At 40.1% G+C, this 16,724-nt stretch overlaps 1 protein-coding gene across 1 annotated transcript; it reads right to left on the bottom strand.

Annotated features, from left to right (window-relative positions):
- Nucleotides 1-1,330: 1,330 nt before the first annotated feature.
- On the bottom strand, nt 1,331-16,717 carry LOC142037234 (tyrosine-protein kinase TXK-like). Its single transcript, XM_075041424.1, has 14 exons — nt 16,644-16,717; nt 16,314-16,416; nt 15,298-15,503; nt 14,173-14,238; nt 13,404-13,458; nt 12,510-12,589; nt 10,969-11,096; nt 9,759-9,833; nt 8,628-8,799; nt 7,694-7,910; nt 6,626-6,690; nt 4,407-4,525; nt 3,790-3,947; nt 1,331-2,457 (listed from the first exon to the last, which is right to left on the bottom strand). The coding sequence occupies exons 1-14, from the start codon at nt 16,715-16,717 to the stop codon at nt 2,389-2,391; spliced, it is 1,587 nt and encodes a 528-aa protein (XP_074897525.1). The 3' UTR covers nt 1,331-2,388.
- Between the last annotated feature and the right edge of the window lie 7 nt (nt 16,718-16,724).

Consider the following 16,724-nt stretch of genomic DNA (forward strand, 5'->3'; position numbering starts at 1 on the left):
TTTAAAAAAACCCAGCTAACAGACATCTGTTTGCCCACATGTGCCTCTTTATGGTCAGTGACATGGGTGGCACTCACTGTTCACCCGTATAAGTACTTTCATTTTTGCCTGTTTGAATACGGTTAGAGTGAGCTGAGCTCAGAGACACCGTGAGGACTAAGGTGGCCTACTTAGTCTTTATTTATGGGTGTAGCTGTTCTGGTAAGTAAATACACTGTAGATACCTGACCTTTGTCCTATAGACCTTTCCTGTTGCTGATTAAACACTGGTTTCACTGACTCTGAAGCATGTTCTAGTGCTTTTTCATTTATTTACTGTCAGCCTGACGATAGCAGCTGTTAAATTTATCTGCGTCAGTGTAAGTAACAGCCTACTCATACTTTTCCCAAAGCAGCCTACAGAAAGATTATATTGAGAAGCTGAAGCCTGGTAGGGAAGCATTATTGCCTCCTTATATTAGACCAACATGTTTCAAGCATGGATGCATATTCACCATGGGACAACTCAGTGAAACAGGCAAGAGCAGGGTGCTTTGAGTACATAAATCTAATGGACCTGCTTTTTATTGCATGGTACTATAGTGTATTACATATTAACTTGCAGTAATAAATGTGGCAAAACCAGTTTTACATGAGCTATTAACAAAGATTCCTCATACATTATTCGATGTCCTCATGTACATTTATATTGCAGAGATGGTTTGAATTTCAGATTTGTAGTGCATCATCTGCTGAAAAGCCTTGTACTTCTGTGGCCTGGGCATAAAGTGTGGTGAGCTCGATGTGTGTATTGTGTTGTATAGAGCTGTAGTTACTCATAGGTCTGATAAGGATTTGAATGCTCATAAATAAGTTGATTATAAAAGTAAAAAGTGACATCAGTTGGCGGCAATTCTTGTAGCAGATTATATGAAACGATAAGGATATCATGCTTCGGTTGAAGCAGAAATGCCTTAAAAGTGTGTTTGAAGATAATCCCAAATGTTCAAACAATAGGACTAACAACTTCCTTTCCCAAGGGATGATAACTATCAAAATACTCTTGCAGTAAGGATGACTGATTAATGCCAGGAGTGAATTTGACCCAGAGATGCCATCATCTTCTGGAAATTCAAAACATGGTATGTTTGATATGTTCAATTTTATTGTTAGTTATTTTATAAATTTGGAAATGAAAAATTAAATTGTGCAGAACTCAATCATTCTTTAGCTAGTGTGCTTTACATATTTTGTTTACAAAGTGGTATAAAAATCAATATTATGATGTGTTTACCTATAAATAATTCACAAGTCAATCACGCATTTTAAAGAACCTATTTATTTGTAATGATCTGACTATTTTATATTAAACAGTTACGAACTTCATCTGCCTTTTCTTCTCTATAATATATTTGTATTGACCACAATTAAGATTTAAAATTAAAAGTGAATGATAACATAAGAAGTAGGGTTAAAGGCATTGTCCATGTCAGGTATCACAGGATCCATGTGAGCTAGACTAATTCAAAGCACTTCATTTTACTGTCAGGTTCCAGCTTTAACTTGTCTATCAACCATTCTGGGCACTGGCACGGAGAGGACCAAGGCAAGCGTGGGAGTTTGAGTAAGCAGCAGCAGGCAAGGAATGGGAGATAATACTGGAAAAATGTGGGAGAGGTTTGGATAAAATAATCCTTACTCTCCTTTTATACAGAATTGGTAGAGAAGACACCCTGACCCACCATGCAGGGTGGGTCTTCAGGGATGCTCAGTCTTTCCAACTGCTCAGATGTGACTTGGGAGCTGCTAAACGATGACTGTTCCCTTTGCCTGCCTTTATCCACAGCAGTGGGTATGGGCACATGCGCGGGCACTGCTCCCGCAGCTGGTCCATTAACTTGCCACCCCTTCTGAAACACTGCTCCATTTCTTTGGTGCTGGATGCTTTGCGGCACAAAAGGGCTTGCCTTTAAAAATTACCTAGTTAGAGCTTTATCAGAGGTTCTTCCATCATTTTTGCTGCTGCCAATCAGTATTCCCCGCTACATGAGTCATAGTAAGTACCAAATAATTTAATACTATTGTTGCAGGAATTAGTGTAGCTCTGACCAAAAGAATAAATAAAAAGGCCTATAAGGTGAGTAAGCTTAGTTATTTCTTTTCAGACAGGAGATTTTTCTCCCTAATCACAAAAACAAAGCCTTGAGAGTCCCGAATCAGCCTCCTGAGGTATCTTTCTCAAATAAGTAAAAATTAGGCCAAGCCCAAACAGCTGCTTCATTATGTAGGATGCTGGTACTGCGATTTAAGTAGAGCCTGCTGTAAAAGGCTGAGGTTTTCTCTACTAGCTACATTATTGACATGCTTCATGCTAACCTTTCAGTAAACATATTGTTGTAAAATCTCTGATTATCCCATCTCTGCTATATCTGTGAGGGTCTCTATTAACTCTGCAAAAGTAGGACGTCCTTCAGGTTTCTGAAAGGAAAAGCAGAGGATAAATTTTTATTAGCAGATTGGTCAATTATAGTACCAGACTTTAGAAGATGGTTACAAGTATATATGAGCTACCACTTAAAAATTACATTTTATTTTATTAATACAGAAGAAAAGATCAAGTTTATCATTTGAGGGGAAAAAAAAATCTGTTCTTCATGACACCAGCAGCATGAGCACAGCCATTTTTCAAGCATTCCTAAAATTTCTTTATATTTATTTCAATTCTGGACCAGAATTTCTATAGGATTTCTCCTCTGCAACGGGTCACTGGAAAGCCCTACCTCTCAGGAAACCATGATACTCAGGAATGTTTCTTGGATTGTTGAAAAAGGATCTTCCCTGCTGTATCATTTGATGTACTGCAACTCAGTATGGAACAAACTGCTGGCTGATGGCAGACAGAAGAGAGAACTTAACTCCCCATCCTCTGTGCTGGCTGGCACCCCAATGGATGTTTGCAGTAAACAAGCAAGCTAGATGCAGTTTAGATTTCAGTCTCTTACACTTTTTTTACTCAGGGTCTAAAAATTTCATGTAGAGTTAAAAGATGGGCAAGAAAGGAGAGGTAGGATAAAGGAGACAATGGTAGCAACAACGTTCCCCAGCTACTCTTGCTGTATGTCTGACTATTTATATGAAAGCGTTGCACACAAAGCTCTTCTGAAAGTACTTTTTATCTAAGAATTAAAGATTCATTTCCTGTAGACACTAGAGAAGGAGGGACCTTAAGGGATTACTCAGATGGAGAAGCTGATTAAATCAATGTTTGAATACCAATATAGAAAGAAACAGGTGCTGGAGAAATGGAGAAAGAATATCAAGTACTAAATCAGAGTGGAGAAGGTGAAAGGGATGCAGCCTAAGAGCTTTTTAGCGATGTACAGAGGCACTGATGTACACCTGAAAAATGGGGTTTAAAATCCACATTTAGTGGGCATACCCGCTTTGCATATGAATGTGTTAAGGTTATCATTCAGAGCAGAGCTAGAGAAAGCTAGGCATGATACAGAGGTGTGAAAAAGGTATTACATTTGACACAGTAGAGAAGCGAGACAATAGTGGCATATTCAAAACCAGGGACGGTCTATGCCTATTGTACTGATGATGTGCTTTATATTTATTAGCTGCAACAGTCAAGAGAAACAGAGGCTTGTAAACCTAGGTGTGATTTGTGAAAAGCATAGTGAGAGATACTGAGGATGCCACAGATGTGAAATAAGGATTTAATACCTCAATTTTTTAAGGTTGCTTTTAGATCCACATTACGAATTAACAATAAAGTAATATCACAGGAAAAAAAGAGAAACAAACCTCATGCCAGCAGCTGTACATGACTTTGTACACAGTATGTGATGCCAAATACGGTCGATAAAGTCGGTTACCCTGAGAAATCTCACGGACAACTTCAGAATTTGACTTACTTTCAAAAGGCATTTTGCCTTCTGTGAAAACTTCCCACATCAGTACACCTAGAAGTGAACGAAAAAATTTAGGACAAAACAAAAAACCCCAAACCCACAAGCTATTTAACAACATTCGAAGAACAAAAACCACTCTTGACTTTTTGTGTATTGAAAAATGCATGAAAATATGGGCAACCTGAGCTGAATGGAGACAACCAAAAACATTTTCAACTAATATAATTCTGCTCTCTTTTAAGTCAGCTAAGGTGGTGGTCCATGAAATTGAGATGAATATACATATGGCTAATGGGGACTTACCAAGAATGCACATTTCAGTCAAAATCTAATTTTTAGGCACAGAGCCTTTCTATTGAAAAACATACTTGTTCAATATAGGCAAGATTTGAAGAATGGGAAGGACTAAAGCTTAAGATAGGTAGCATGAGTGAAAAGTTACACTATCCTAAATCACATCATTAGTTTTAGGGAAGCACGGTATGTTGCATGTTCACCCAATCAACTCACCAAATGACCAGACATCTGATTTGCTGCTATATTTTTTGAAATGGAAGACTTCAGGAGATGACCATTTGATTGGAAACTTGGCACCTGAAGAGCTGATATATTCGTCATCGATGACATACCTAAAGAATGACAGGAAACAGCATATATTTGAATGATAGTTCAAGAGCAAGCAGTTCTGGAGACATTTCCACAGATGGTTTATAATTCCATAAAAATACAGTGTCATTTTGGAAACAAGGAAATGGTATCACTAATTTAGTACAAAATGCACACAGATGCCCACACTTAAAGAGATTTCTGTTTAAATGAATGATTTGAATTGTTCATGAGAAGTATGTTGGAATAAAAGATTTTAATACCATCTGTAAGACTGACAAGATGGATGTTATTGTCATCGTCCAGGTATGCATTGATAGGACACAACCCTTCACTGTGGGCAGGAAAACCAGCAGCAGTAAATAATTACTGTCTCTTTTTAAAAGAGTCTACCTTTTCAACCACTTGTTGTACCCAAACACTACTGGTAGAGGGCTGCAATTCCAAACTGCCCAACTTCACAGATGTAATATCTGGCACATTGTTACAGAAGCAACGCAGAAAGAAATGTTCACCGCATACAAGACAACAGCTCTTGCAGTGCACTGGAAGAGTAATTTTCTTTGCCCAAGCTCATAGGAGCCAACCTCCCAGATAAGATGAAATTATGTGCCCAGTGCAAGCATTTATAGGCCAACATTTTAAAAGGCTGCTAGACTGACCCCTGCATACATATAAGCTCCGTGCACTTTTTCCCAGTATTAATGTTCTTGAGCAGACGACAGATGCGCACTGCACAACATTTGTTCTCACGGAAGGCATAAAGCATTGGCACCTTTTAAAGGAGGTCACATTGAGAGAAATCATCTCTTTTTCTCCCCTTTCTTATTTTGGTGCAGGCACAGAAAGGTGAGAGGTTATTGGATAAGGAACATACTAAATACCAGTACAAAATAACCAGTAGTGGCAGTTGTGTGAGCTCTGAATAATCAGATTCTGCTCCTGTCACCTCTCCATGGTTTCCCGGGGAGAGTGAGTGCCTGTCCTAGAGCCACACCACTGGTCTCCTCTTCTTGGCAACAGTGAGCCATTCAGGTCCATTATACTCAGACTGGACCCTGACAGCCCCTTGGTCTCTCACTGTGTTTTCGGGTGCATTTGGATGAGTCCAGACCCCTGACGCTGACCTTACCCTTTTGGGGAGCAGTGCAACCAGTGGGCACTGCCATGGTATAGGACAGCCTTTTGAAAAACAAGTATTTAGTTAGGAACTGCTGGGGTGTTGTAATCCTTAGGTTAGAAAGAGGAGGCAAAACCAGAGGGAAAGGTGAGGAGCACGGCTGTGCTCATCTAATGACTTGCAGCTGCAAGGTGAACGTCACCACCACCTCCTGCTCAGAGCCATGTGCTGCCTTTCAAGCTCATCTGCCTCCAAAGTGAGCCGATTCAGTCTACGAATCCAGCAGAAAAACCAGCCAGTAAAACACAGACGTGGAGAGCTTTGTACTGGGCTTGCAAGGGGAATGAAGGAAGGAGAGAGACAACCCCTTTGGGTAGCAGTCGGTCATTCGGTCACCTCAGCTGTAAAATATAGCACCCCCTCTGGGGGAGGCCTGTGAGGGCAGAGCTACCTTCCTCCGGCCCGTGCTTGCCGGAGCGTGTTGTGCTCTCTTTCCCCACCTTTGGCTGGTCCTCTCATTAAGCAGAAAAACCACTTCCCTGCTAGAGCAGCGCACGTCGCACTTCCTGCCTGCCCTGCCAGCCCTCCCTGCCTCCCGCCTGGCCTACTCAGCCGCCGCCGCCGCCTCTAAAGGTCAGCACCAGCGCCCGGATCTGTCCCCAGGGACTTTCCGGCCTCCCGCTGCTCAAAAAAAAGTTGGGGAACTTGTTTCTTCGAGCTTCTGGCAGCCCTGCGCACCCTGGGCATTTCTCTCTCCATACACACTTCTGAAATTTACCTGGCACTTTGTTCACCTGCCTGACACTCACCAATAGCAAGAGAAGGCCACGACATCCAGTTCATGGCACAACAGTTAAACAACGTTACAATTTTCATCAGAATTCAAAAATTGACCACAGTGGGATTCCCCAAACCGGCGAAGGAAGCGGTGAGGTTAACTCAAGGTCATGCTGCAGCTGACGGAGAATAGGTACTCACGAAACCCGCGCCAACGGCCTCGTACCTTGCCATGCCGAAGTCGGATACTTTAACGATGTGCTCCGCGTTGACTAAACAGTTTCTTGCAGCCTGGGGAAAATGTGAGAAACATACCCGACATCTGTGCTAAAGCATTTTAAGAAAATACAACAGCTGATTATTTTTGTTTCAGCTCATACCATTTATATTCTAAAAGGAGATGAGTGTCGCCCTCAAAAATATAAGTAAATTTCTGGCTCTGACTCTGTGAACATATTTCACAACTGTGTAGTTACACAAACATAGCATATATCAGCTTAAATGCTCGTAGTATGAGTTGCAATATTTTTACATATTCCTGCAAGGTGAAATAAATTTTAGGCTGCAGAAGTCTAGTTATCCAACCAGGTATTTTCCTGACATTAGGAAAATGTCATTATGTACCATTAGGACACTCAATGTGAATTTTTAAAAATGTTCTGTGACTTTTTCATTACAGAAATCAGGAACTCCTTGGAAATTTTCAAGATTTTACATTTCTTCAGGCAGCTAGGGAGGAGAGCAGGAAGATTTCCTCTCTGCATCCAAATGTGAGCATTGGAAAAAGAGCAGAGAGTAAAGAAACAAGCTCCTTTCCTATGATTCCCTGTCTATGAGGGATAGGGCAGAAAAGCCACCCAGATATCCCAGCATCAAGGTAAGGCAGTGGGGAGCAGAAAAAATGTAGATAGAAAAAGATTTTGTTAAAAAAAAAAAATCCTAATTGTTGCTTACATTTTGTATTGCTATGATTTTGGTTGTGTTGTGATCACTCCATAATACTCTCTTATTGGGTTGTCCTAACACTAGCCTGCTCCATGCTAATATCCCAATTTTCTCTGACCTCTCAAGTGTTTTTTCCAGCTGGAAAAACTTCTCTCAAGTACTTTTTCCAGCTGTCCATGGACAAGAGAACAGATGAAAAGTTTTGGTTTACAGCCAGGAAAACACTGTTGGCTTATTAGATCCTCCAGGGCTGAAGTCTTACAGGACACATCAGTGTCCCATAAAATGCAGTGGCACGTTCTATACTGCCAATTTTTGTCAAGAACCTCAGAAAACCTATAGTACTTACTAAATCACGGTGAATAAAGCTATTTCTTTCCAGGTATTCCATCCCTTCACACACATCCTGGCACATGCTCAGCAGCACATCTCTGCCGAGTTTCCCTCGCCTTTGTTGAAGATAATTGAGCAGGCAGCCGTTTTCCATGAATTCAGTCACAACGTAGAGAGGTTTGTGATGTGTGCACACTCCGTAAAGCTGGACCAGCTTCGGGTGGGAGAGTTTCCTGTTTAAAATTGCATTTTAGACAGGCTAGCATTTGTCTTTGGTAGGTAACTAGACCTTTGATTCTCATGATGGTTTTGAAAAATACTTTGAGTACTCAATAAACAGTATTCAATTCATCTGGTCTCAGAGTTGTCCCACTATCTAGCACATTTCTGCCTGCATTTTCCTCCAAAAAGTTCACTCTTTGAATTCGTAATTGTTCATCAGTTACATAAACGCACTAAATTCAAAGCTTGATTCAAATGATATGAAATGGAAAGGTCTGGTTATGCCTGACTTTCAGGCAGAGCACATGACCCTGCAAGGGTTTTTGTCTTCTGGGCTGTGCCAAGACCTGCTCTGGATACTTCCCTAATGTGCAAAATTAGCAGAAATGGTAATATAGTTTCTCGAAAGCTTTAGTTAGGTATGAGCTCTGCCAGTGGTCCTAGAGGCACTGAATTACAGATGAAAGAATAGTTGTAGGACCACATTTATTTATCAGCACATTTACTCCTCATGGAGCTCCACAGCACAAAGCAGTGCATGCTCTAAAGAAAGAGTCTGGCGATGAGCGCGGCAAGCATCTGCATCAGTCCGATTCAGATCTATCAGCCTTTTTGTCCTGCACATCCACCATTCCCATCAAACTGGTCTGTTTTAAATGGAATTAGGCTATATTTATTTCTTGGTCATCTCAATATCAACTGCCAAGTGTAATACTTTTTGTACTTACATCATCACTTTGGCCTCCTCGATGAAATCATCTTCAGACATTGCACCTTCATTGATGGTTTTGATGGCAACCTTGATGGTTGCTTTCCATTTACCGAGCTGAACAACTCCAAACTGCCCACGACCAACTTCTTTCATGAATGTCAGTTCAGATGGGTTTAATTCCCACTCCTCTATAAAAGCAACCCGATATGTTACTATAGTCAGGCCAGCTTTCCTAAACCATGCTCCAGGAGACATGCCTTGCTATTTGCAGTTAATGCATGCATCGAAACAGCACGGTTGTTCATCAGCTATAGCATGAGTTTTAAATACCTGAAGATTTCCACATGCTCATGTATGTTTATATGTGAAAGTTATTTTACAGCTTGTAGAATGTGATTAGTGTTTAAATTGCTTAATGTAGGAATGTCTGAGGCTTGAGGATAAGGTAAGTGTTTAGCTTTGATTGCATATGAGAACTTTTCTGTCATTATCATATGTGATGTTTTTAACTCTGAACCAGTTCCAGGGGGATAGCATAGCTACAGAAATAGTTACTGTCTGCCTCTATTGTAGTAACCACAATAGTTCTACCCTTCAGAAATATTAAGCCTTGAGATTCATGGGAACATGAAAGATACTCAATTTTGGAGGTTCCTATTATCAGCCAGATGGTATGAAATTCCTGATCTGTATACATAAAAATGGCATTTATTGCTTGTTTTCTGTAATACTATATAAGATTCCATTCTTATTTCTAAAACTTGCAGAACTGACAAAGAAAATCTTCCCCATAAATAATATTAATTTCTAAGCATTTAAATAAATCAAATAGACTTTGAAAAGCTAGTAAATGCATATTTGAGTCTTAGGCCCACTTAGAAAAGTTCAGATAGCTCTGTGAAATGCACTGGTGGTTGTAACAGAAGCACAAGAGTTGCTGAACAGGACTCAAGTCAGGCATCTCATTTGGTACTGACACCTTACCCGGAAATGCGTGTCTGTTTCTGGTGAATATGCAGCTGTTTATATGTTTCTTATTACCAGGAAATTTTATGGATACAACTTAATTATTAGCTGGGTGAATGTGATCTAAATTCTTGCCTAGGCAGATAACCAAATCTCCACCAAAAGAAGATAAAAAATTTACCGTAACTCAGTGCTGCTGTTGCTGATGAAAGACATCCAGCTGATCCAACTGGATGTCGGAGGCGAGTGATAAGACCTGTAGGGGACAAAGCAACAATATTCTGTTGACCACTTACTCCGTTTTAAAGTACGCTGTATCATACCTCTTCTCAAACAAAAAAAATTGGAATCTGATGTACATTTCTTATTTCTTGAGGTTACTTTTCCTTACAGCTTGTTCAGATAAAATGCTACAGTGAGAAGAAATGGAGGAAGACTATTCAATAGGGCCCTGACTACAGAAGTATCTGTACTTTCATACAACCAAAAGTGATACTCTTGTTTGTTTGTACGATGTTAGTGATCTTAAATAAAGGAGTACTACAATACTATGTCACCCACCTAAGCGGTCTCTTCCAGCATGATTTCTCAGGATTGTTTCCCATTGCAAGAAATGTTTTTGTGTCTGTCATTTATTTTCTTTGAATTCATGAGCCGACAGTACCAGTGAGTACATCCCTCACCAAGGACTCCCTGCATTCATTCATTCTTCGGTTACTTTCAGGTCCTTTTCTACTTCATTTGTTTCCTACAATCCTCCTCCCTGTCCATTCCCATGTCTTCCTTCCTCACTAGTGTGAGGGATCTCTGTGTGTTTTCTCATCTCCACTCATTCAGGGTAAAAACATTTTATACTGTATTAAAATAATGGGCAGAACCAAGGTGAAGGGTATTTTTTAATGGTAAAAATTATAAAAGGCTGCCGTCAACAGTTAGAAGTGGCTAATTCTGGTAGGCTGCAAACCAGTGTTAGAGAGTCCTTGTGCTCCCTAATTCTGCCTTTGATTGTTTGTGGGGTGGGGTTTTTTTTGCCAAAATCAGTAGAACGCTGCCTGCTGATGCACAGCATAGCTCCTGCTTTCATTAAATTGCATGCATGCAAGTCCTGTTGTAGACAAGGCAACAATTAAGACCAAATTTCATACAAGACCCATTCAGTCAAATATGAACATGTAGATGAGTTTGACAGTTTCACTTCCTCCATGGTATATGCGCACTACAGCTATGACTTTGGCAGAAAGGATCATGGCATATTTGAATTCATTAGCAATAGAAAAACTTCTGTCTCTTTTTATAAGGAAAGTATTAGGGAAGAGTGATTTCCAGTCTCTCAAAGTCCTGAGGAGCTTCAAATCATCAACCGTAAAACCTTATCAGCTTGTATGCATTACCTGCAGCATTGTGTTGATGATACTCGATGAGTTCAGGAACAGATGAAAAGAGATAGTTCTCTGCTACATAATATTGTCCCGAGTGATTTTTCTTAATTTGATAATGTCGAATATCTCCGCTATGACTTCTGAAATCAACAAAGGATTATAGTTTTAGTAAAAGTAATTTATACTACAAATCTGATTAAGTTTCACTTTGAAAGAAAGCACAGAAAAATCTGAAAATTTGGGGTACAATTCTCAACTTAAAATGGCTGTGTGTAGCTGGGATAATGTTTCAGAAAAAAAAAAAACCAGCCAACAACTCCTTGAATGGATCTTTCTTCCAGCTTTGGGAGATATTGCACAATGGTTTTTATTGCACAAGTATTTACTCCTGTATCATTGCATCCATAAGAAACAGCCGTAGTGTTTAACAGATATTCCTCCTAATTCATCACTTGTTTGAATCTAAGCTTTTAAAATTAAAACGCTCTTCATTACCTGAGTTTCCCCCCAAAAGTTAAAAACATATTCACATACAGTGTGAGATTAAATTTTCTGTTCTGCTTCTCCAAAGCCTCGTCATTGGAGCTTTTTTTTTAATACATTTGCTTTTCTGTATTTCTCTGCATTATCTGTCTCTCTTGCTTTCTGTATATTTTGCTGCCCATCTACCCCTGCTTTCTGTGAGACTCAAAATGAAGAAGTTAAGTTTGCATGGCAGGCTGGGGGTGGCTGCTGAAGGTTGGTACCCTACCGCAATCGTGGGCCTGTGCCCTGCACAGGAGTGGTGGGGAGGGCTTGCCCACCTTTCTGAGGAGGGGAGGGAGGGAGGAAGAGGGTGGTGGTAGCAGTGATGCTTTTGCCTTGCTTCTCTCACCTCTGGCTTGCTCTAAGAAAGCGAGAAGGAAAGCAGATGCTGCTGATGCAGGAGGATGTAGGAGGGCTGAGGGAGGGGGATATAAGGCAGCTTGGGATGGCATAAGTCAGTGCTGTAGGTGATTGCTACTGGTGTGGGGGAAAAGCGAGTCCTGTGGCAGTCCGCCGGCAAAAGTAGTAAGACTGCACAGTGAGGAGGTGAGGTGATTTTAGGAGAAAAACAGGAGACATTTGGGGACAGCAGAGTCTGGGATGAATTTACAGTGCGCAGAGCCTGCAGAGAAGGGAAGCAGTTTGGTTCGGTGGCCAAAGGCTGTGGCGGTGTGGTGTGGTAGCCATGGCACTTCACGTAGAAAGAGAGACAAGAAGATGAGAATGTAAGGTCTTATTGCCTGCATTAGGTGGATGGGATGCATGGCTTTCACAGCAGATTATTTGAGGAGGATTTCAATGAGTGCAGTTAATCTTGTCTTGGCAGGACATTTGCACCCTGGCTCCCAGCTCCACTGCCCACTGTCATCTTTTCTGCACACATTGTAATTAACTCTGCATGAACAGCACTGCAGTGGTGCCCTGCTCTTGTGAGCTGCATGTCCAACCTACCCACTTATCCTGAGGAGCCTGCAGGAAGCTTTTCCATCACCTCTTGATACAAACCCTAACCATTCAGAGCAACTCACCCTTTAGCACGTGAATACATGGACAGCGTAAGAAGTCCCTGTTGGCTTGAATCTCTGACAACAAATGAGCCTTCTTTGGACTGAAAAGAAATCCAAGTAGAGTTATTTTCTGCTTTTGAGCTTGCATAATCCTCCATCAAGATAGGACTCGCAGCTGATTACCAAGTTCTGTGGGATACCTATGACTATTTGGGAGGGGGATAAAGCAGTGGAGAATGGGAATTGATAGCCAGGTACATAGCAGAGCAAAATTACCTGAGGGAAAACACTAAGTGCCAGGCAGTTTCTTGGAGACAAATAATTTAGGTGCATTATAGTCTTCAGTGTGAAGTAGTGAAAATGCTTTGATATATTAAAAAATCAAATTGTACAAATCACTGGAAAAAAATACTACAAAACAGTTCTATCTGAGATGTTCTTCTATGGTCTGTCTTGTCCAAGCCTTGTGTTAGTCCTTGAGCAAAGACATAATAAGTTTAACTGAGTTAGGCACTTTGGTAAACTGATAGGGAGTAGAATGCAGTACAGATTGTTTGCTCTATACATAAGAAAGACGCAGGGGTTTTGTTAAGCTCTGCTGACCTCACTAATTTACTCGCTACATGGATTTCAGTCTTCAATATTTCATATAAATGATGAGCACAGTAAACTGCATGTAATTTGATTTATCTAGTATGGAAAATCTACCTAGAATTTGCTAGGGCTGCAACTTAAAACTCTGTGAAGTCTGGATAGTCTGCACTGTATGCTTAGCCCAGAAAGCCTTTTTATTTTAAAGTACTTTCTCTCTTACTGTGTACCAAACAGATTTGGATTTGACTATGGTAACACTCTTGATGTGTCTACTGATAGACCTTGCTAGATATCGTTAGCTCTCTATATAAACTCAGTTACCTTCTGGCGCAAGAGAAGTTCTGCCTGGCTTCTATTTATGTTTTTGCAGTACCACCTGCAACAAGGAGACAACATATCCTTTAATTTCAGCCAGTAAAAATTGTTTGGTCTGTTTCACAAAAGTAATCCATCTTAATAGTTGCATTTTTCCCAGTCCAAAAACCTGAATAGAACTATCGTTGTATATAAAAGTCTCTTAATTAGGAGTGACTTTATTAGACCACTGTAAACGTGACAACTTTTTTCCCCATTTACTGTGATTAAATATGAGTTCAAACAAAAGAAAGATCAGGAAACAGTTACATCAAACTGTGATGAAATTTACAGTCCCAGATGCTGTGTCAAGACTCTCTTCTCTAGAATTTTGCAGAATTTTACTCTTCTCTCCAGTAAACTAGGTTGAAGTAATTGGAATTAGCATCTATTCAATTAATTACATGTTCACAACAGGAAAAGATCAGAATATAAAAACATTATGTAGTAAGCCTACAGAAATAGGAAACATCTGGATTCTGACATTATGATTTATGAAAATGAATGTTGCTGAAGTGCTCAGTGTTTGTAACTTCACATTACACTCTCTGAGCAAATATTTCCAAATCAAAATGGTTAATTCATTCTAAGACTAATGTTTCGTAACAAAAAAAGAGACCTTTCAATAAACCCCTGTTCACGTCTAATAAAGATTGAAGGATCAAGCACTGAAATGTGTTGCTGCAATCCATTTTTTTGAAAAGAAAGCACAATTATAATTTTCAAGGGTACTTACTCATATGTTTCTAAATTACTTTTCTTGTTCTCAGTAACATAGTTGCTGGGAATTAGACCTTCATTCCTGAAACAACATATTGGGGATAATGTTATAATATGGTGTAAAATATTAATGGGATTCAGATATACCTCTTCCTTTTGTTGAATTACAAAGGTTCCTTATGCTATTGGCTATGTCATTAGATACTGAATCCCAATGTGGGAATTGAAGAGAAGTCTGAGTTCTTTCATCCCAGGCACAATCTTTCTGTCCCACAACTGTGGATGGCTACTGAAATGAACAAGTCAGCTGGGAAAGGTATTTATGGAGTGCTGGAGCAGCATGTTAATGACAATTCTCAAGTCAAATCAAAAGAAAATTTAGAAAAAAAATATATTTCTTCTGATTCATAAGCCAGCCTCTTCATTTCTGGCCTATACAAAGCTTTTATATGAAGAAGTATAAAGTGTGTGCTTGCATGTATATACAAAATAATAATCAGTGTACTCTCGCTGCAAATAAGAGTAAAGAAAAAGCATTTTAAAGTATTTAAAGGTGAAATCTGAATGAAAAGGAGACAGTTATTATATAACATATAACCATTCCCAACATCAGAGTACAGGATACACTGAAGAAAATGCAAAGAAGAAAGGGGAATTACATGAAACAAACATAAACGTGGAAAGGATCCTAACCGAAGTTGTCTAGCTCTCTAAAGCATCCAGGAATTTTGGATCAGATATTTTGTTTCAGGCACATGTCTTAATAATCTCTGTGGTCTTTATGAAGTGTTTGCACATATACACTGCATTGAAAAGCACTTGAAGTATGGAAAGCTGGATTTGCACATGGCTCAGAGCCCAGTAACTCACATGGTCCTCAAATGCCCTTATGTTGCTCAGGAGATTACTGAGTCTGGGACTTAACTCTGAATTCCAAAGAGATTCTAGATTCCCCACCCATTTCTGGGGTGCCAAACACTGCTGAAAGCCTGCCCAGTCAGTACATATGCCTCATGAACACTTTCAAACCCGCCCCTAAAATGTTGCATGTGTCTCGTTCTCTCTGCCTGCTTTCGCAGGGGTTGTTTTAGGCTTTTTTTTTTCTGCGTAGGGAGATTGAAAGAGATGCCCACTCTCTTACCCATGTTGGTCTCTTGCCTTCCACCAGTGGGGATCATACTGTTCGAGGATAATGTATTCTTCTGACTTCTTGAGTGGTAAGTCTGAGGGTCCTCTAGCAAAAAAGTCATAGAGTGCAATAACTCTGGGTTTTTTTGTGTAGTCTTCCAAGACCCCGGCAGGTAGAGGAGGTAACGGCTTGTTCTTTAACTGCAATTGCCTCTTACGCTAGTGAAAAACAAATATCTTTCATAATTAGTCTTTTCTCCCTACTATTGCTTGCTTAATTCCGCAACTATTAAACCATGTCAGTAACTAAAAGGAACTCATTGTGGTCATTACTTCCCCTTGTAAAGCACTAACACCTCATCACTTGTAAAACAGCAAGACTTACATTTGAGCAGTTTGATGTAGAAACCAAAATTATAATGGAAAATACGGTGAAAAATAAATAAGCCATCTACCTAATCTACACGGTACGAGTGCTGGGACAACTCCTCAGCTGGTGTAAAAGCAGAGCAGCATTGAAATCAGTGGAGTTACAATGTCTAGAAATTCGGCCATTTAACCAGAGAATTAACATGGAGGGTGCTGCAGATTTTCTTAGCAAATCGGCAGGAACATAATAATTTTCTTTTGCATCAGGTTAGGTTCTAGCTTTGCACTTAGTTATGCTTTGAAAACTCAGATTAATTCAACTTAGATATAGTAAAACTGAGATGGACATTTCACATGCTGGCTGAGCAAGGTGACCTTGCACCTGCCCAACAGGGCAGTCCCACCCTTCCTATCTCCATCACCCAAATCCAAAAGTGGGAGAAGGAACAACCTTATCCGTGACAGCTAGCCCGGGAAAACTCACTGTGACCCTGTATTTACATCACTATGAATCTTTGGATGCCTCTACTCTGTAGTTTTTATGCAATGAAGAGCCTTCCATGCTCAAGAGCTAGTTAGTCTTCTGCTCGTTCTGGTACTGAGCCACTGTATGGCACATCACCCCAATTCTCTCTTTTCACCTGCCAAAACATTACTTACCCTGCACTTCCGAGTGGATGCATAGGAAACACCTAATTGTGAAGCCGAGTACTGGGTCATGAGGCCGGTATCAGGGTCCAGGTTCATTTTTGTTCTCATTGCTCTGATTTTGAAAAACATGAAGTATTTGTGTGAATACATACCTACAAATATACACATAAGAACATTCATGGATATATATGCCTGCCTTCATTAGGGTTATGCAGGTTAGAGTGTCTTGAAACTTCTGTATAATTAGCAGTTCTACTGAAAACAGAGATTTTAGGACGTCCTTTATGTGTAGATATTTTGATCATCTTAATTGCTGAAAAGCTTAAGAATTTCACATACCTTTTTTGCACTGTGCAGCAGCAGCAGCAGCAGCAGAAAACAGACTGGATGGTGTGATCTGTGAACAAGAACATTTTCCAT

The sequence above is a fragment of the Buteo buteo genome, chromosome 1, assembly GCF_964188355.1.
Source record: "Buteo buteo chromosome 1, bButBut1.hap1.1, whole genome shotgun sequence".
NCBI lineage: Eukaryota > Metazoa > Chordata > Aves > Accipitriformes > Accipitridae > Buteo > Buteo buteo.

Coding starts and splice junctions, on each gene's coding strand:
- LOC142037234 (XM_075041424.1), bottom strand. CDS start 16,717: ATGTTCTTGTTCACAGATCACACCATCCAGTCTGTTTTCTGCTGCTGC. Junction 4,526..6,625: donor TCCGACTTCGGCATGGCAAG/GTACGAGGCCGT, acceptor GTCATTCTTTAG/GTATGTCATCGATGACGAAT. Junction 2,458..3,789: donor TGTACAGCTGCTGGCATGAG/GTTTGTTTCTCT, acceptor TTTTCCTTTCAG/AAACCTGAAGGACGTCCTAC.